Below are 21,001 nucleotides of genomic sequence, written 5' to 3'. Positions count from 1 at the left end.
GTTAGCATTCAGCATTGACTGGCTTGGGATAGATTATCCGATTGCAGAAGCAAAAACAATCAACCTTAACAAGTTTCACTTTTAGATTTTCCTACGTAATCAAACAAAAATCAGTCCAAGCATGGAGAATAAAGATCAATCAAATATAACCACAATAATGTCTGAAAAGAATATGCAGTATAAGGAAATATTCAGTACCAGCACCTTAAAAACTCTCTGTACACTCTTACAATGTGAATGACATCATACCACATTTATGACATCAGCACTATTGTCTTACCAAAAGTAGGCAAAATCTGCTTGAAACGTCTTGACATTACGTTACAGACTAGCTCACACCAAGTGAAGCCACAATCAATAAATAGATGATAAAAGAGCTTCACGTTGATTAACATTTATACATTGTTTTGATCCATAAGCCAGGAGAATAAAACTTGAAGGGTAACATGGATTCTAGGAATCAGCCAGGAAAAGGAACCGGTAGAAAGACATAGGAACTGTAGAGTGTACAGCATTGTTTCTGCAGCTCTAGGTCAAAACCGCAACTGCGGAAGCAAACGCACACAGAATACAGAACAGCAGCTTCTGGATCAAATCCATGCACGCAGAAAAGAATCCCAGCTATTGAAAACTTGGATCTGAAATGAAACAACATCCTTTCCACTCCCAGTTTGATGTGATTTTTCCTTGGGCCTAGAGGGAAGCTACAGCAGCACCAGAAACTATTTATAGAGTTGGAGACTTTTTAATATTTTATGACAGGATTCATTGAGTATTGAGAAGTATTTAAGGGATTTATCTTTTTGTAATTTTGTCGAAAATAGAAAGAGTAGTAGAGGACATATCCATCCTAGCAAAGCTGGTTATTCTTCTCACGGGGTTTCCAGTGTAGAAATATGGTGTTCACTTTATATTTTGTAGTCTTTCCTTTCTCTCTTTACTGCCACTAAATTGTATTTAAGTAACACAATACATATTTCTAATCTCTGTTCTTAATTTCTAGAAGCATAGAGTTTAACTTTAAAGATTACGAATCATTTTGGTATCAAAAGGATTTGACTTTGTGACCATGGAAGTTTTTATTTGTATAACACTGACAAGTGCAACAGAAGGCCCATATGAACATCAAATGCACCAGTGACTGCATTGGAAAGCCATATTTATTAAGATAATATGGTAATATTTAGGTCATAATGGTCAATTAAGTCTTTAGATTTCAGGAATATTCTTTTATTCTTTTAGTTAAGTTCTTATCATTTTCTTTATTAAATTATTAGTTGATATTCATATCTTTTACAGATAAAACATTTGCAACTCTTACTTAAGAAGACGTTACTCCTTAGTTTAATATCATGTATCTTGGTAATCATTCTATGTGCTATATTTTTCATGTATGGTATCAAAGCCCAAGTGAAGCTTCGAGATTTAAGAATACAAACTACTATGAACTGCGACCAATAGAGATGACTTGCACGCATGTGACATTGAACATGCAAAAGAAGTGACTTATGGAACAGTACAAAATCATACAAATGAAGTTTTGAGAGTTTTTGCTGTTGGAAATTGCACCACTTTTTAGAGGAATTTAAGCATTTTTTTTACACTAAAAATCATGCCTTCATTTTTTTGCAAATTGCGTGGCTTTCTGGCAAAAAAATTGTGCCTCTTTTTATCAGGAAAAAGAAAAGCATTTTTCTAGGTGGTTGTTACAATAGCAGCAGACTGTAGCAAATCCTAAGCTATTTTTTTTACTCATGGGTTTTTTGGCATGCAGTCCTTTGAATATTTTTGGCAATTTACTTAGGCTATTTTAATGATTTTGATATTTCTATGGATGGCCAGGGTTTGCAAACATGTTTGTGGGCATTTTGGTCACATTTTATAGAAATTTTATTCCAAATTCATGGACAATCAAGTGCAACCCTATCTTACCAAATACGAGAAACAAAACAGCAATGGAAATGTGAAAAAAAGTATATTTACAAGTTGCATATCAAAAATGGAAATATATATATAAATGTTGTATTTTCATATTTTATTTTTTAATTAATATTAAATAATATGTTATATAATATTTTAAAAATGTATGGGTTTAAGCTAAATTCAAAATATATCATACTTGCCCATTTTAAACTAATTAATGTCTAAGAAAACTATTTTGATAAATACAAATATGAGCAGTTTCATAAAACGTAGTCAAAATCGGTAGCAAAAAGCCTGAAAATAAAGCAAAAAGCAAGCCTGGACGTATTCTAATTGAATTGTCTCATTTAACTCCAGTGGGCTCAATATGCTGCATTAATTTTTGGACATCAATAGCGTTAACTCCTAAAAATCGGGAGGAAAAAAGTCCAAAAATCCAAAACATAGACAAACTTAATGAAATAATTGAAGGCTGGCTGCATTGCTTAAAAATGGCCATTCTGAAATAAGTAACCCATTTCAACTGTTGAAATGTGAAACGGCACCTATACATCACATTTTTTGTAACTAAGGTGACAACCTAGGGGTTTCTGTGTGACTGCTACAACAATCTTTGTTTGCATATCTTCGAACTAGGTTTTAGAAAATATTTTATTGAAAGGGTTTCTTTTCCATAGTGGGAGAGATGGTTTCACTACCCAACATCATGTTGGAAGGAATCAAGCTCTTCAATGGCAAAAATTACAACACATGGAAGCATAGAATGTGCATGATCTTCACATACATATGCCCTGATAAGATCGTTCTTGATACTAGCACTCAGTTGATTGCAAGTAAAGATCTGGACAAGCTTGATGATAGTGCTGAAGAAGAAGTCATGCTCATCAAGTTATCAATAACAGATAAAATGTTTCCAAAAATTCAAACAGGAAAAACCTCTGTAGAGATTTATAAGCACATGCGAGATCTACAAGAGATGTTAGATAAAGCCAAGGCTTAATTCCTAAAAGTTGTTCTTTTCTTAAACGCAATGGATGAAAAATTATCTTTGCAAGAACATTTGATGAAGATCCAAGACATCTGTGATCAATTGCAAGTCATACGTCACAAGATTGATGAAGATAGTGTGGTCCTTACGTTGAAAAGCTTACCACAAGCTTAGAAACATTTCAGTTAGACACTAAACATAACATCTACCAGTATTGACCTGATGTTCAAAGACTTGTGCAGGACAGATGGAAAAAATGCTAGGCAGCTATATTCATACAGTGCGGAAAAGGCATTTACAACCAAGGACAAAGGCAAAGGCAAATGGCCACAAAAGCAAGGTCAAGGAAATAACGAAGATACTTAAAGGAATATAAAAAATATAACGTCACTATTGTGATGAAATGGATCACATGAAGAAGCTTTGCAAAAACACATTGGCTGAAAAGAAATCCAACCCAGGCAGGCCTCCACCAAATGTTCATGTTGCAGGGCCTTCTAAGCAAGAGTCAACTTTCTCCGCTTTTATGACCAAACAGCCCACAGATCAATCAAAATCTTCTGCATAATACATTGATTTTGAATGGTCTCAACATTTCGCCCCCAAGAAAGATTGGTTCATGGAGTACACAACTTGCTTCAATTTAGTGATCTTTGGTGGTCGCGAGGAGTAACAATTGCTGGAAAAGAAAATATGCAGATATCTTCTCAAGGTAAAGTCTCATATTTTTCAATATGTACCATGACCCAGGAATGAAACTCGCTTGGCTCTCAAAGAATCAGATTATGCGCCATTATCCCAATCTGGATGTCATATTTAACAAACACAAATGTTAGATAGTTGACGAGTAATCCAAGAAAACCATCAATGTTTGTATCAAAATCATGGTCTGTATTGCCTTGTTGATATTTGATAGGCTCAAAAGCATGCATTGGCAGCTCAGAGATATCAGTGCACTTTGGCATCAACAATATGGACACCTCAACTTAACCTCCCCCTCTCATTTGGAACAAGAAAATTTAGTAGAGGGTTTACCTGATATGCAACAACAGATACAGGTTGTTTGTGGAGCTTGCCAAGCAAGAAAGCAACAGAAAACTCACTTTTTAGATGGGTAGGCTTGGAGACCTCTAAGAATTCTACAGCTGGTTCATACAAACATTTGTGGACCGGTACTCATGGCATCAGTCACTAGTATCAGGTGTTTTCTTTTGTTTGATGATTACTTCATAAGCAAAACATGAGTGATTTTCTTTAAGTCAAAATAAAATGTATTTAAGGAATTTCAAAAATTCAAACATCAGTAGAGAATGAGTCTGGTTGTGCATTGACCACTCAGAGATCTGATAGTGGAGGAAGATTTTGTTCAAAAAGGCACACTAATTTTGCACTGAACATAGTATCAAACAGCAATACACAACATCCTATACTCCACAGCAGAATTGAGTAGTTGAGAGTAGAGACCATATAATTTTGGAGATGGCTCACATATATTGGAGAACAAGATTGTCCACAAGAAATTTTGAGCTGGGGAAGTTTACAACTTCACACTGCAGTTTAGCTTCTTAACAGGTCTTTGACATAGGAAATGAAGGAAAAAACTGCAAAGGAAGTTTGGTCCAGGAAGTAAAAGAAAACAGGTCATCTTAAGGTCTTCAGTTTTACTATATATGCAAAGCGAACCAAGTTGGACTCGAAGAGTACAGAGTTGATACTTACAGGGTACAGTGAAAATCTTAAAGCCTACAAGCTGAATGATGTTGAAATTGATTGCCTGTCTTTCAGAGAAGATATGATTGATGAAGCAGTTAGACACTTTCAGCTCTCTTCAAATATCAAGATTACTAAAGTTCAACCTTTTAATCTTACAGATTCAAACGTTCAGCTTCTGCTGGCTCCACCTGAAGAGTCATAGGAGATTGTAAGCATTTCTTTGGATCGATACTGCAGCCCTTCGTGGCATAGTAAACTGACTTTCATAGCAGCTAATTCGACTAAAATTGTTGCCATCATAACTGTTTCTGTAGCTTGCCAAAAATGCAACCAATAGAATCAAAATATTTTAAGAACAGTATAACATTGCTTAGGAACATAATGCCTTGCTGCAGACCAATCATTTCCTCTGCTAAAACAGACTATTAATTTCTTTGTGGACCATATTTGGGCATCGACCAGCCAGGAATTATTGATTGCAACTTAATATAGGCCTCATAGCATGTTTAATAGACATAGAAGTTCAATTATCTATGCAATAAGATAGCTGAGCACATTTTAAATGATTATTATTTTTCTTAGACGAAAAATGCTGCAAGAAATGCATGAATTGTCATGACTAGAGAGTAAACTGGTTCTCATTGAAACTGAATCAAAAGGCTTCGAGGAATATGGAGGAGTTCTTGCAAAACAACAGAAAACATATATTGGAGAACCAGTTTCGTTCAAGGAGGAGTGCTTGTAACAGTCTTTGCACGAACCCAATACAGATTTTGCATACTATTTGGCCAGAGGTGGAAGGAGGATCAGATAAGCTGGTGTTGTATACTATCTATAGGAAGGTGTTCTTGAGAATACCCAGCAACAACATATAGTGATACCAAAGGATATATAACAACACATGGCAGTCACTGGTTTGTCATGTTTTCTTTTTATATCAGTACTGCTCATAAATTCAGTCATATGCAATATGATGTTTCATATAAATTTGCACTGGTCCTTGTAAGTTATTTTAGGCAGATCTACACATCTGTTACATGCCTTATTTATTTTCCATGCAATATAATAACAATTCCCAATCTATGCCTTCACTTTAGAATGTAAGATTATTCTGCATACTCCCACTCCCTTACACAGTAGGACTTATTATGCCTTATTAGCTCAAGCTTTATGGAGCTACCTTTGAGCCATATCTTATTTTCTAAGAAATTTCTTGATGCACCACTTTATAAGGAAGTCAATGTCAAACTCTTCATTCTTTATCCTAGCATTCTTATTAGTAACTTATCACAATTGAAATATTATTTACTATGTTACCGGATTCGCCTGGAAAAGGCCGGATCCGGGCTCGGGTCCGATTCGGATCCGGATCCACGTATGGATCCGTGAGGATCCGGGCAGGATTCGTAATCCTGCCTGTGGATCCGTAAGGATCCGCAGCCCGCAGATCCTTACGGATCCACAGGCAGGATTAGGAATCCTGCCCGGATCCTCGAGGATCCACGCGCGGATCCGCGTGAATCCACAGCAATGACAGGAGGAACATGCAAAAACGTGGGCCCATTATCATTTTTTAATGTTTTTTTTTACCCTAAAGGCCCTAAACCCTAAAAACGACCCTCTAAATCACAATGCAAGTTCATTTGCTCTCTATTTTGCTCTCTATTTTGCTCTCTCATTTTGCTCTCTCATACTTGCTAGTTTGAAGTGAAGTGCTTGGATTCGAAGGAGATCGGTTGTGGAGCTTCAAATACCTTGCAAGAAGTGTTTAAGGTATGCATTTCAACCATATTCTTGAATTCTTTCATAGATTATTGATTTATTTTTAGTTTTCCAAATTTTCAAGTTTTTGTGCAAGTGTGAAGCATGGTTTTCTTTCACTTTTTCTAGATTGCAAGAATAGAACAATGAGTAGTCAAGGCTCAGTGGGTGGGAGTGGGGCTGCATCACCAAGCTTCAAAATTGATAAGGGGTCTCCTTTATGGAGACACACAACAAGAGTTGCACAATGTCCTGGGGGTGGGGCATACATATGGAAATATAATTTTTGCAACATACAACATAGAAGCTCCTATTCCCGAGTAAAACTACATTTTTTGGGCCCTGCGGGTGAAGGAATTCACATGTGTCAAGGTAGTGATATGAAGGGATTACCAGCTGCACAAATAGCAGCATTAGCAAAAGAGCAAGATGATGCTGATAGAGCAGTTGCAAAAGCAAAACGTGGTGCTTCCCAAAAAACAAATATACCAACACCATCATCTAATCAAACAAACACAAGAACACATCCTTTTTTGCCTATGCCAACTACAAATGATGAAGATGAAGACCCATCTCCACTCACCCGCAAGAGAGGCCCACTAGATAGGGCATTCCAAATTGAAAAGAGAGACATTGCTGATCACAAAATTGGACGTTGTTTAATTGCAAATGGTGTTTCATTTAATTTTGCTAGATCACCTTATTTTAGGGAGATAGTGGAAGCAATAAATGATGCACCCCATGGTTACAAACCGCCTGGTTATGAAAAGTTGCGCACTACCATATTACATGATGAGAGGAAAAATGTAGAGGCTCAACTTCAACCAATAAGAGATTTTTGGGTTCAATCGGATGTGTCTATTATTTCGGATGGTTGGAAAGATTGTAGAAATCGTCCATTGATCAATGTTATTGTTGTATGCCCTAAGGGGGCAATGTTCTTGAAGGCAGTTGATTGTGAAGGGCAAGTGAAAGATGCAGAATTTATTTCACGCATTCTCATTGATGCCATAGAATCAGTGGGTCCTGATAATGTTGTTCAAGTGGTCACGGACAATGCAAAAGTTTGCAGGGCTGCAGGGATAATTGTAGAGTCTAGATATGATCATATCTTTTGGACACCATGCACCGTCCACTCTCTCAATTTAGTGATGAAAGCAATTGGCACCGAAATAGATTGGGTGAAAAGGATATATGAGGAAGCTGAAGAGATTCAAATGTTTGTGACAAATCACCACATGTCACAAGCAATTTTTAGGAGTTTCTCGGACTTGGAGTTATTGAAAGTAAATTTTTATATTTAATATATAATTGAATATTATTGGATTCCACAATTATTAATTTTTGTTGTTGTTTACATTAACATGTTTTAATTTTTAAATGTTTTACTAACTTGAGTTTAACATGTTCTTAGGTTGCTGAAACCCGCTTTGCCTCTCACACAATCGTCTTGAGACGACTTGTGAAGGTAAAAGAAGCATTGAAGCATATGGTCATTAGCCCCCAATGGGGCATTTGGAAGAATTCCAATACAGCAAGGGCTTTAAATGTGAGAAGAATGATACTAGATGAGGATTGGTGGGGTCTTGTGAGTTATGTGTTGGAAATCACCGATCCAATAATGGCAATGCTTCGCTTCGCAGATAGTGACGAGCCATGCCTTGGGGATATTTATGATTCCATGGATAGTATGCTGAAAAAAATTAAAATGGTAAGTTTTACGCTCTTTTACAACAATTTTTTATTCGAGAGATATCTAGATTCTAAAGTTTAAATTGACATATTCACTAATTATAATTATTATTCATATTTCATATCTTAGGTCATACAGAGGAGGGAGAATGATCCTGAGGACACCCTTTACAAGAAGGTGGAAAAAATTGTTCATCATCGATGGAACAAGATGACCACACCTTTGCACCTCCTTGCATATGCTCTATCCCCGAGGTACTGTAGTTCTTATCAAATGTTTGTGCTTATTTTATCCAATGTTTGTGCTATTGATATTTGATAGTGTTCAATTGTCTTTTGTTATCCCCAGGTACTATTGTGCAGATGTACTTCGCCTTCCAGGTAGAGGGCCACCATTTAGAGATGCAGAGGTTGCAGATGGGTATAAGAGGGCACTAGCTAAGATATTCCAAGATCCAGAGATTGGGGCAATTGTGAGGAGTGAATTTGCTGCTTTCAACTCAGGTGAGGATTTCGACCCTATTGCCATAGCAAACCAAAGCAGGATGGGTGCCATCAAATGGTGGTACCTTCATGGGCAAGCCTTCACGTACCTCCAACCTCTTGCCATAAAGGTCCTATCCCAAGTAAGTTTGTAAAATTAAAGTTAAGGTTAACATTCTCAATTCCTTGAATTTATTATTTAATTTATTTATCTTGATTGTTGTATTGATAATTTTTAATTTCTCTTTAGGTTGCCAGCTCTTCTGCCGCTGAGCGGAATTGGAGTACTTACTCCTTTATCCACTCAATCAAACGCAACCGGTTGGCTCCAAAAAAATCAGAAGACCTTGTGTTCATTCACAACAATTTGCGCTTGTTGTCACGGAAGGATCCTAAGTACAAGAAGGGGCCCGAAAAGCTTTGGGATGTAGCACCCGAGACTCCTGATTTAGATATGACCATCCGAGATCTTGCTAGATCCACTTTGATTGATGTGGATGATGAGGAGGAGGATTATGAGTTAACAATCCCCTCTACTACTAGTGGTTTGGGTTCCTCTACTGATACAGATGCAGCACTTGCAGCTCACCAGTACCCCTCTGATGCGGATTTTCTTGAAAATCCATTTGATGATTAAATAAAAAACTTTAGTGTTGACTCTTGACTCTTTTATGAGTAAATCATGTTATAAACTTTAAGTTTAATGATCTATATTTTGAATGTTACAAGCTTTCACTTTCAATAATTCAATGTGAATGTGTTGATTTTCTTTATAATCGTGAAAATAGATTAATTATCAATGTCATTGATCAAGTATACTAGATTCATACTATGAAATGATTTAGTTTTAGAATTATGTATATTTCTCTTATTTTTTTAGTATATATAATGCATATATATATATATATATATATATATATATATATATATATATATATATATATATATATATGCACGAATCCTCCATGAATCATAATTGGGAAAAAAAAAAAAATCCCGAATCCACGGATCCGATTCACGTGCCCGAATCGGATTCGTGTCACGAATCGGCAACTAAGATTATTTACTGTCTTCAAGAAAAATCTAGCTTTTTAGTCAACTCGCATCTAAAATATATAGACGATTACTCACATAAAGGATCACCTCTCAGACTCAAACTAACCCAGATGGATTTAAACTGCATTTCTTTAGAATTTTCAAAATGTGATAGAAACCAGTCATTGATATCCAATAGTCACGAAGTTAACTCTTTATTTAAACTCATTCATATCTAATGCTTTGGATAGTCTAGAACATAGTTGGCAAAATCTATGATTTTCAATTACTTGCCAAGTTAACCAGTCAGGCGAGTTTTTGGCGAAACAAATCGTGGATTTTAAAACTTGGCTCACAGTAAAAATCGCCGATTACTCGTAGGGTTTTCAGCAAGTTTTAGTCAAAAACTTGTGAGATTTTAATAAAAACTTGTTCATGTGTGCAGGGCAACGATATGGCAAAAAAAATTGATTTTTAGTTTGCTAGTTTTTATTTGTTCATTTAGAGGCTTGAGGAGGTGAGAGAAGAAGAGATGAAGGCATTCTTAGGTGATTGCAAGCTATTGAAGCAAATTTGAGTGGATTGCAAAAAATGTGTATTATTAATTAAATTTTAGCCCTTTTTTTAGGTTCCTAAGTTTTCCCAAGTTTTTTCTAAAAATTGGCCGATTTTTTTCAGAATAAACTTTTAAGGGCTTGGTGAGTTGTTGCCAAGTGAGAGTTTTCCAACTATGGTCTAGAATATAGGTCAAACCCCAACCCTAGACAAATTGGGTTGCATATACACTATGTTCCCCCGAGTTTCTGGGACGAGGTCGGCAAGGGACAATAAGACAAGTTTTCGAGACAACAAAAACTTTTGTCGATTTTGGGGAACGGGCGGTACAGCAAATGGGAACGGCTATATAACAATAGGGAACATTAAAATATACAGAGAAATTTAAAATATTTATATGAAAACATGGGTAAAGAATGTACTCATACATAATCGAACCTTAAAATATAAGAATAATCAGAATTCATATGCCAAATTTGTGTTACCGTGAGAATCAAAGTCTAATTTGTTCTAGAAGTCAAAGTCAAAGTCCCCTAGGTGTCCCCAAGTCTTCGAGACATTTCCAAGATGGGGACGGCTGAAAATATACCTTAGACGCCTCCCTGGGTAACACTGCATAAACATAATTTATGCTTGCTTGTTTTTACACTTAATGACTTTGGTGCTCATTTTAGTATGATTAGCAACAAATAATATTACCCTGGAGTTTTATCGTATTTGATTTGAGATTCTTAGATAGATATAAATGTGCGGGATAGAGCAACACATGTTAGATATAATATTTCTTGATAAGAGGGTTAGCATGCATTATAATATTGCAAATTATTACATTGACCTTATAGATAAATTTGGTTATTAAAGCATAAAATGTTTAGTAATATTTATCTCTAATAAGGGGTTCATCACGTAGCCCGATGGTTAAGTGGTTACATTGTTAATGGTGCAACCAAGGTTCAAATCCCTGCTAGGCTCAAATGGTGTTCATGTCCGAACTAGACCGTCAATGTGTCAATGTTCCTAGTGGTGAGAAAAAAGAAAGAACGATGACTAGATGGAGGAGGACAGGAGAGAGAAGGAAGAAGATAAGGTGGAGGGCTTAAAGGAGACTTAGGAGATGAAAGGAGAGGAGAGGAAGAAGAGAAGCACATGAAGGAAATGGAGGAGATAGTGGAGGAGGCAATTAGACGATGAGCAAGACAGCCACATGTTAATGCTAGTAGATCAAACAACTGTTAACGTCGAGGATGAGTTCCCTTGTTTGTGGCCTTGCCTAGATAAGGGCCGAGCTAAAATTCCCTACACTGAACTGACCAAAATACATATATATAGTTCTAATAAAGATATTGTGATGAGAATACAATATATAGGAAATTAATGGGGATTATATTTCACACCCTTCATATTATTCATAGGAAATGGTATTTAGAACTTCAAACCCTACTATCATTATTCGATTACTACAATTTCCTATCTATCAATAAGAAGTTGATTATAATAGTTCAATTGTATAAATGAGAGGACCTAACATAATTTAGTGACTTGGATAGGAAAACAAGCTTATCAATACATAATTGTTAGCCCTTTTTCAAATCATGATTGATAATATAGATATTCTTTAATAGCTTCATAGTATCTATGTAACAAGTTAGATTCTCCAAGAATTAAGAATTATTTTCTTGAGCGATAAGCAAAGCGGGCGGAAATGGCCATTGACAAGTATTTGCAGGCCGACCTCCCAATTCCATCAAATTTGCAATAAATAATGATGAACCGAAGGGCTTGTTGACCCACAATGAAGTTTGGAAAATTGGAGGAGACGAATCAAATCGAGGAACAAAGGCAAAGGGGTTGGGATCTATTCTCGCCCAAGCACAAAAGTAATTGTGGGCATCTACTAGATAGAGAAGCCACAATATGGAAGGTGGAGAAAAGGTTGTGGCAGCCGAAAGAATACCAAACTACTAGAAAGCAAGCGACAAAAATGATGGCCCCTAAAGACTCTAATGTATACTCTCCCTGATATTGGAGCACATGTTATCAATATTGATAATGTTTATTGGAATGACGTGGTATCATGGTTAAAAGAATAAAGATTTTTATGAAATCGATGGGAGAATGGCCTAGGATAACAAAAATAAAACAATGGTGTGACCAGACATGGTCGTTGAAAGTGGAGAGAAAACCCTACCAAAAGCTTATTTCCTTGTTATCTATGAAACTGGAGAAGCAAAGCAATGGATTTCAAAAAATGAGCCATACATGATGGGAGGTATGGCCTTAAGGAGTGTGCACCCAATTTCAAACCTTTTGAGTGTTGTCTAGAAGAAGTGCCAATCTAGGTTTGGCTCTATAACCTAGCCTTTGAATATCGGGATTTGGTTGCACTCAAGTTGATAGGTGTTATTTTCTGCAATGTTATATAATGTATTTTTTTTATCATAGATAGAGGAAGAAATAATTCTTCCTTTATACTTATTGGTGGTGCCCCTTCACCAAGGGTCGCCACACTCTCTTTAATATAATAATATAATATAATAATTGTATTATTATTTAATACAATATAATTATTATATTATCAACTATTTTAACTCAATAATAATAATATTATCATATAATATCATTATAATAATTATACCACAATTATTGGTTTGGAAAAGATTCAATATTTCATACTTTAGCCAAATTTTTCATAAGGGAGTATTCTCCAAAACATGCTTCAAATTATTTCTGATATCTAATGTGAATCCATTAGCATTCCTTTCCTCTTTCACCAATTAAACTAACTCAATGAAGATAGATTAAATCCCTTCATTAGAAAAGAAGACTCACAAGAATAGAATAATATAACATTTTATGGGGAATAATGCAGTAACTCTAAATTCAAATTTCTCTTATTAAAACATGTTACAATTTATCTTAACTTATTTAATTTCTCTTATTGGAACATGTGAAAACTCATTTTAAACTTCCTCAATGTAACAATTTGAAAAAACTACACTATTTTAAGGTTGCTTACATTTAAAGATTTTAGACCAATATTCTAAATAACATTAGCATCAAAATGCACTTATAAGTCATAACTTTAAATTAAAGATGCCTTATTAAAGTATTTAAACACATATATAGAAAATTCAAATGGTAAATACTAATAATATTTCTTAAAGACCAAAGTTAAAAAGGGGCAAGATTCCTAGATAATAGAACAAAAATGCTATTTGAGGACTAATGTTTAAATGTAAGCTTGAAGTGTTCTTAAGATGCAGGGAGCCAAGAAGGAAATTCTTACCAAAAATGGTAAATTCACAACTGAGGTGGTAAGAGGATTCACATGTGGCTTCACTTTGGAAATCCAAAAGCGTAGAAATATTTGAACCAAATCTCCCTTCAATTGAATTATCAAAGATGTAAAGGAAGGAATACTTTTCTAATGCCTTAACTGTATTGAGGGCATATGTATATAAAATCAAATAAAATTGTGATAATATAGCACGGAATGAAGCATAAAATGAATAATGCAGTAAAGAAGGGTTTGTCCTTTGTAAAGATCTGAAACAGGGGTATGCCCCTTTCATTTTTGTAATTTGTACAGGACTTTAGTCCCGAGCTAGACTAGAGGTTTTCTTCTCCGTTATTTCCTACTAGTGCTCGTTTGAACGGAGATATTTGTAATTTTATTTATTTTATTATTATAATTCATAAGGCTTCGATTGTTTACTGATCAAAAAATAATTATCATAAGCACATCACAATTATTATATTATCACAATAATATGTCTATGTCAGCTTGAAGGAATCCGACCATAGCTACAATAGCATCAACACTCCCTCTTAACTAGGGGGGAATCCTTCTTATCATTTACAAGTAATAGTACCTTATTGTGATGATTGACCACAATGGTTACATCCATATGTGGAAATCTTTCCACTCTAATGATATCAACCATTATGACTTATCCATAGATATAACTTGACGTGATATCCACCATTATGGTTTTCCATAGATGTCACCTTACATGATATTCATCACTATGGATTTCCATAAATATCACCCCATGTGATATCCACCATTGTGGCTTTCCATAAATTTCATCTCAAGTGATATCCACCATTATGGTTTATAGACATCTCCACACATAATATCCACCAGCATGGCTTATCCACAGATATCACCTCACATGATATCCACCATTATGGCTATCCATAAATTTTACTTCAAAAGATGTCAACCATCATTGTGAGATTATCCCTCACAATGATGGTAAGATGCATATGTGCCTATCATAGTGAGATTGTCACCTTACAATGATATTCACCATGGCTCATCCAAAGGGTGAACACTCAAGTACAAGAAAGTTGCCCCAAAGTCTCTCACGTGCTATTGTCATGGTGTCACAGACAAACATCCACAATGAACCGTATTAGAGAGTGGTAATAAGGGCTCACACCTCAAGGCTCTTGCAAAGAGTAGCGCATATCAAGGGATTGCACCTTGAACTTCTCCCTCATGGAGGAGAACTCATTATAGTACATCTCAAGGAATCATTGATGTTGAGCCTCCCTCTCACCCAAGGCTTTGTTCTACACAATCACAAACCTGTCTCAAGAAATGAACAAATTTTACTCTGGCAAGTGCCTTGGTGAGAATATCAATTGTTTGGTCATCACTGCTAATGGACTTCAACTAGATAGGAATCCTTTGCACCATATCTCTAATAGTGAGTAATATTTGATATCTACATGCTTTGTTTTTTCATGAAATGCAAGGTTGGAATCTGTATCACTCTTGGTGAATCTCAAGCTTACCAAGTATCCATATATTCAAAAATAGCACAACTTAGAGAAGTTCAAGGTGAAAACCTTGTTAGTGAGTTCTTCTTTGTGAGAGAAATTAGAGGTGAAATCATTTGTTAATGAATTCTCTATGAGAGAAGATCGAGGTGAAATCCCTTGTTAACATAGTCTTCTCTGCAAGAGAAGTTTGTGATGAAAGCCCTTGTTCTACACTTTGGGGGTAGATATGGTGGATCCACCCTTTGGGAGTAGCCATGATGGAAGTTGTTGTGAGGTTTTCACACCATCGCCCCAAAAATTTTAGGGACCCCCTTTTTTGGGCAAGCCTTGGCAATTTTCGCAAATTCTTGGAATTTTTCAGTTGCCTTAGCAAAAGTTGGAGTTGTTCGGAAGTTTCAAATTGGTAATTTTACACCTTGGACGTCTTGGTCTCTAGGAGGGATTTGATTTGGTTTGTCTTCACCCGGTGCTAAACTTGATTTTCCAGAACATGTAATTTTATCATTAGGCTAAACAAAATTCAATAGCAACATTTTTTTCGATGGTTAAAACAATATCTAGTAGGATAAATTTGCAAATTTTGAACTTAGATGGATTTTGAAAATTTGACATAATTGTATAAGCTTGAGCATTTTCAAAATGAAATTTTTCGATTTAGTTGTTTTGGAAAATCTTGAAATTTTTTGGTGGAAAGGAAATTTTGGATAGTGAAATTGAAATTGGAGTTTGAATTTTGACTGCCAAGGAAAGGATCTATTCTATTAAAAAATTGAAATTGCATTGCAAGATTGAAATTGAATTAAATTGCAAAATCTCATTAATTTGGTTCAAATTTTGCCTAGAGAATTTTAGAAATGTTAGTAATTTGGAATTGAAAATTGATTTTGGCTTGCTAGATTTGATTTTAATGATATTTTAATTACCAAAACATTGTTAAATGAAAATTTTGACATCTCCTAAGCTTACCTTGTTTCTATTTTGCAAATTCGGATCAAACTGGCAATTAAATGGGCCAATTTCACTATAGGGCTAAAAGTCAATTTAATGTTTCATTTAATTTTTGGCCATTAATTGAGGGACTAACTTAAATTTTGTTTCCCTCCAGGTAGGTAAGCCCACTCTGGAGGCAAAAAGTTTGGTATAAGAGGGGTTTCCCCTCCTCTTATTTCCTCATTTTTTTTTTCCTCCTCCTCCTTGGATGTGTGAATTTCTTCTTCAAGTTGCATGAATTTCCAGCTAGACAATTTTGAAGTCTAATTTTTCCATTGCTTGGCAGCTATTATTCCCTTCAAGTTGGGCAATTTCTACCCTACGGCGATTTGGAAGAGTAGACCCAATTTTTCCTTCCTTAAGCGATTTCTGCCCTAGGTCGAATTTGTGGTGAAGAGGCCTGATTTTTGCAAGATTGGCAACAACTTTGGGGTCTGATTTTCCTTCTTTGGCAGCGATTTCTTCTTCCAGCTTTGGCGATTTTGTTTGATGAATTGGCAAAGCAATTTAAGGTCTGAATTTTGGCAATTTTAGGCGAATTTAGCGAACCAAAATTCTGATTTAGAGCAGATTTTTCTGCCCTGGGGCAGTGATTGCCCTCATTTTGGGCAATTTCGGCAAAAAGGTCAAAATTTAGTGGCATGAGAAGATTTTAGCAAGGTTGGTGAATTCTGATTTTTGCTAGGGCATCACAGTTGGGAGAGGAACTGAATTTTCCAAGATCTAATCTGAATTTAAAGAGGCCCAATTATTGGTAAAGGCAGATTTAAGGTAAAATTCCCATTCATTTTTAGAGGTGAAGATTGGTTTCAAAGGCAGATTCTATTCCTTGTTCTTGCTTGGTTCGCTTCCCTTATCTTCTTCTTGCACTTTTCATCCACCACTTCATCATTTCCATTGATAAGCTGAAGTTGAGAGATATAAGTGTAGATTTCATAATAGGACACTCAGAGAGGCAGAAATAAGCTAGACCACCCTAGGAGTGAAGTTTGGAGATTGATAAGTATAGAGATAGGACTTGGAGAGGTAGAAATAAGCTAGATTCTATCGATAGAAAGAAGGTTGGAGATTGATGAGTGTAGTCCATATCATTTAGAACAAAGGGGCAGAAATAAGTGTTTAGGATGGTAAATGTTAGCGCAAGCAAGAACCCAACGGGAATGAATACCTAAAAAGCAAGGAAGACATGATGCCTAAGACCACCTTCTTCTCCAAAGTGAGGCAAATAAGTGATACCAATATCACAATGGTGAACATGGTACAGTTGAAGGATAGATTGAACGAAGGACAATCCCCCATGACGAAGAAGCTCTACAAGAGTGGAATTGTACACACGGCAACTTTCCCTCCTACCTTGCCTTGTCCAAAATTGGTAATGGAGTGTGCATCCCAATTTGATATTGTGACCAAGTCCATCATTTTTGATGAAGGGAAGACAGTGTGGGCTAACATCAGCAGACAAGTGGTCGAAGAAGTATTCAATATTCCCCAACATAGAGGCATGAAGGTGGTAACGATGGATCAAACAACCAATTTTTTTTAGGGTAACCAGGACGCCTACTTCATTCATCTATAGTAAAATTGGTTACATGAAGGTAAGAGGGGAGTCACCAAGTCGTCAAAGCTCACCAAGTCAACTTTCAAACTGGAGTACGAGGATCTAATTGTGCTTCTTAGCCAAATCATGGGCGTGACTCAAGGTATGCAATTCAAGAGCTGGATGTAATACTTTATTGATGAAATTGAAAATAGAAAGAGAAAATTTGATTGGGTTAGAATTATAAGTGAAAATTTAGAGTTACAACTTAAGACAATGCAAAATCAAAAGCAATTCTATATGGGATCCTATCTTTTCTATCTGATTGCGAGACTATATAAAAATCCTAGACTTAAGGCCTTAGGAGTGATTAGCAATAGGTTGGGGCAATGGGTTGGGGCAATGTTTGGTGCATGAGTGCTATCCACAGCTTCATTTGCACAACACCAAAGATTAAAAATTGATTTATGATGCCTTTGCCATGAAGACGGTAAGGATATTACAAGGGACACCTACTAGAAGGCTCTCAACAGAAGCGAAAGTAAAAGTTAAAAAATATGGGAGTTGGTTCATCCAATTTCTGCAATTCACATATATTAGAGTGGCAGGAAGTATAGTTTGTCCCAAGAGACTTCCAAGGTACCCACCTGACAAGATAGTTTTGATGGAGTTGGCTAGGCAACTTGAGCATTATGACAAGATGATGAAACTTGAGGATGAGATAGGGATTACCTTCTCATTTGGAATAGGCAATGATACTTGCCCCAATCTTGTCGCCTTTGCAGCTACAAAGAAAGAGTTAGAGTGATATCATCTAGGATGGTATAGAGCAAGACAAGGATTCGATCCTAATGGTCTTATCAAGGCATCTCATGAAAACGCATTCAAACATATTCCTACTATAGAAGATTTTTGGACCAATGCACAAGATGACTTTCATGTGAGAAAGCTAGCTTTCTCAAGATTGTCAATGGACATGATGAGGGCAATCAAATGGAGAGGCCTTGATATTCCCGATCAATTGGAAGATGGAAATGTGCTAAGAGAAGATTATGATACAGTGGATGGAACAGACTTGAGTCTAGTAGATTGGGATGATCATCAGGATCCTTCCTTAGAGGCAATTATAAGGACAGCTAATCTACAAAATGAGTCATGGAACAATGGGAAGTTAAGGCAATTACAAATTTGAAAGGTATGCCTTACTTATGAGAAGATGAAACTGGAGGAAGGTCCAGCAGCGTTAGTCGGACAAAAAGGTGGGGGCAGAAGCCAACAACAAAGAGTAGTTAAGAAAAAGAAGAGAAATTTGGAGGTTGAGAAAAGTAAAGAACATCAAGAGCCTCCAGCAAAGAGATAGAATGCAGCACCGTCAAGGGAGAGCGTAATTGAGGCTAGGAGCCAAGAGGTTAATACAAGTGGACAAAGGGTCACGGTAGAGGTGAGCTCCGATTGGGAATCAAGTGGTTACAATGACAGTACCAAATACTCTCCTCTCTCGAAGAACCAACATGGAGATGATATGACAGTCACTAGTGAAGAAGAGGATAAGCCAATTGATATTGCAAAAGTAAGCTAAGCGCCTGAGGCCGTTGGTGATGCTTTGCTAGTTGAACTGAATCCAAATTTGAGGAGATGCACTGCACCGCTATGGTTAAGGCAAATGCTTATGCTGCGAGGCAAGGTAGTGATTGTTTGAACAATTGAAGATATTCAAGGGTTAGTGGAAAAGGAAGATAGCGAGAAGCAAAGACAAATTGCAAAAATGGTGGCTAAGGTAATCAGGAGCAATGATGAGGGTCACCGAAAAGTTCAGATTGTTATATCAAAGGTTAGCAAGACAGTGGATGAGATTGTAGCCCAGAAGTATGAGATAGTAGAGCATAACTTGGGAAGAATCATGGATGACATGGAGTGTGAGGAGATCCAAGAAGGCATGGTTTCAATTAGGGAAAGACTGACGAAGGCAAATGAGAGGATTGTAAAGTTGGAGGCCGAAAACAAATATTGGAGAGATTGTCAGCCTATCCAACAGTTGCATCTAGCAACCCTTCCACAAGACAGCAGGAGCAATAAAGAAAAGATATCAACTCAACTGCACGAAGTCAAGGATTGGATCAATGCTATAATTCAAGATGGGCAAAATTTCTTGCCTTCCTTTATCTCGAGATTTAGATCATTGGTGGCTATTAGAGACATATTCAGAACATTGGAAGGGGAGTGAAAGGATTTCCTTCCAGCCAAGGACTTAGCCGTTTCCAGGCTACAGGCATTTATCGAACTACTGAAGAGATATTTGGAGAGAACCAAGTTGGTAGATGGAGGAATGAGTACGATGGAGTCTTGGTTTGTTGCCTTGACTATCAAATTGAGGATACTTGAAGAGATACAGAATGAGATTGCACAGCACAGCCCAGGCGTTGACACTTTCATTTCAACCATGATGAGAGATGTTGGGGGTGCACTTGATTTTGAAGATATCAAAGAAGAGAACATCAATGAGACAAAATTTGGATCAAGATTGGATGAGTTGAGGAAGGTTGTCATCAAGAAGAAGCATTTGGGCACCCTTGCCCCCCTCAATGCCTTTATTGGATATGCAAGAGAATATGAAAAGGATCATGAGAAGACACTTCAAGCAACGAGTAACATGATGAATTCAGCTGAGCTCAAGATGAAGCACATGCCTTACCCTCTCATGAAGGAAGTCAACGACAAGCTAGCCAAGTTCATTGCCTTGGCTAAAAAGATGAAAGAAAAGGGTAGAATTATATTAGAAGATCATTTGATGTAAGCCCAAGTGGCAAATTCTCCTTCTTCTTGGGTAGGATAGGTGTCTGATTCTGATTGGCTACCATTTTGGTGCCTTCTCATTGGTTGCCACTTTTCTTTTTTTTTCGCTGGTCCATTGATGAGGTGGTGCCTTCTGATTGGCCGATGGGGTGGCAACCCTAATTAGGGTTTCTGGAATTTGATCCGAATCGTTGATTTTGCCTCTTAATCTCTACCGTTGGTTGTAATTTTGGCCCCTATATAAGGCCATTTGCTCTCATTTGTGAAGGGTTGAAGAAAATTGTTGCTTAAGATAATACCAAAATTGCTTCTCTTTATCATTATTGTGACTTGCATGGTGATTAAGAACACTTGGTGTTATTGCATGGTTTCTACTTCTAATAGTTAGAGTTAAATTTCATTGAAGTTGTTAAAGTAGATTTTATTTCAAGAAAGTTGTTAAGAGTAAGAGTAGATGGATAGTTGTATGGTGATATTAGTGTATGTTTGATAGGGAACTATAAACTAGGCCACTAGCATCCTAGTGGCTAGTTAGGAAGCCTTGCGTGGTAATCTAGTCTTTTTCCCTTGAATCATTGCATCTATGGAGGTAGAGCCGCTGGTAAGCTTTCATCAAATTTGATCCCCGTCTATTTGCTAATCTTTCCATTCATAGAGGTAGAAGTAAAGCAGCGAGTAGTTCAATAGTTGGAATTCATTTAAGAAGAAAGTTAGAAAAGGTGAAACATCATTGGCAAACA

At 36.5% G+C, this 21,001-nt stretch overlaps 2 protein-coding genes across 2 annotated transcripts in view; one reads left to right on the top strand and one right to left on the bottom strand.

Moving 5' to 3' along the window:
- Positions 1-21,001, bottom strand: part of TTN8 (Structural maintenance of chromosomes (SMC) family protein) — a 188,954-nt gene that overhangs the window by 151,599 nt on the left and 16,354 nt on the right. The window lies entirely within an intron of this gene.
- Positions 8,180-9,295, top strand: LOC149538720 (uncharacterized). Its single transcript, XM_089798896.1, has 2 exons — positions 8,180-8,703; positions 8,811-9,295. Exons 1-2 carry the CDS (start codon positions 8,317-8,319, stop codon positions 9,195-9,197), a joined length of 774 nt encoding a protein of 257 aa, XP_089655022.1. The 5' UTR covers positions 8,180-8,316; the 3' UTR covers positions 9,198-9,295.

Source organism: Cupressus sempervirens, chromosome 9, assembly GCF_028749045.1.
Source record: "Cupressus sempervirens isolate cs-2001-9-10 chromosome 9, ASM2874904v1, whole genome shotgun sequence".
Lineage (NCBI taxonomy): Eukaryota > Viridiplantae > Streptophyta > Pinopsida > Cupressales > Cupressaceae > Cupressus > Cupressus sempervirens.
The sequence above is the reverse complement of the archived record's forward strand: the minus strand, read 5'-3'. Positions and strand labels throughout refer to the sequence as shown.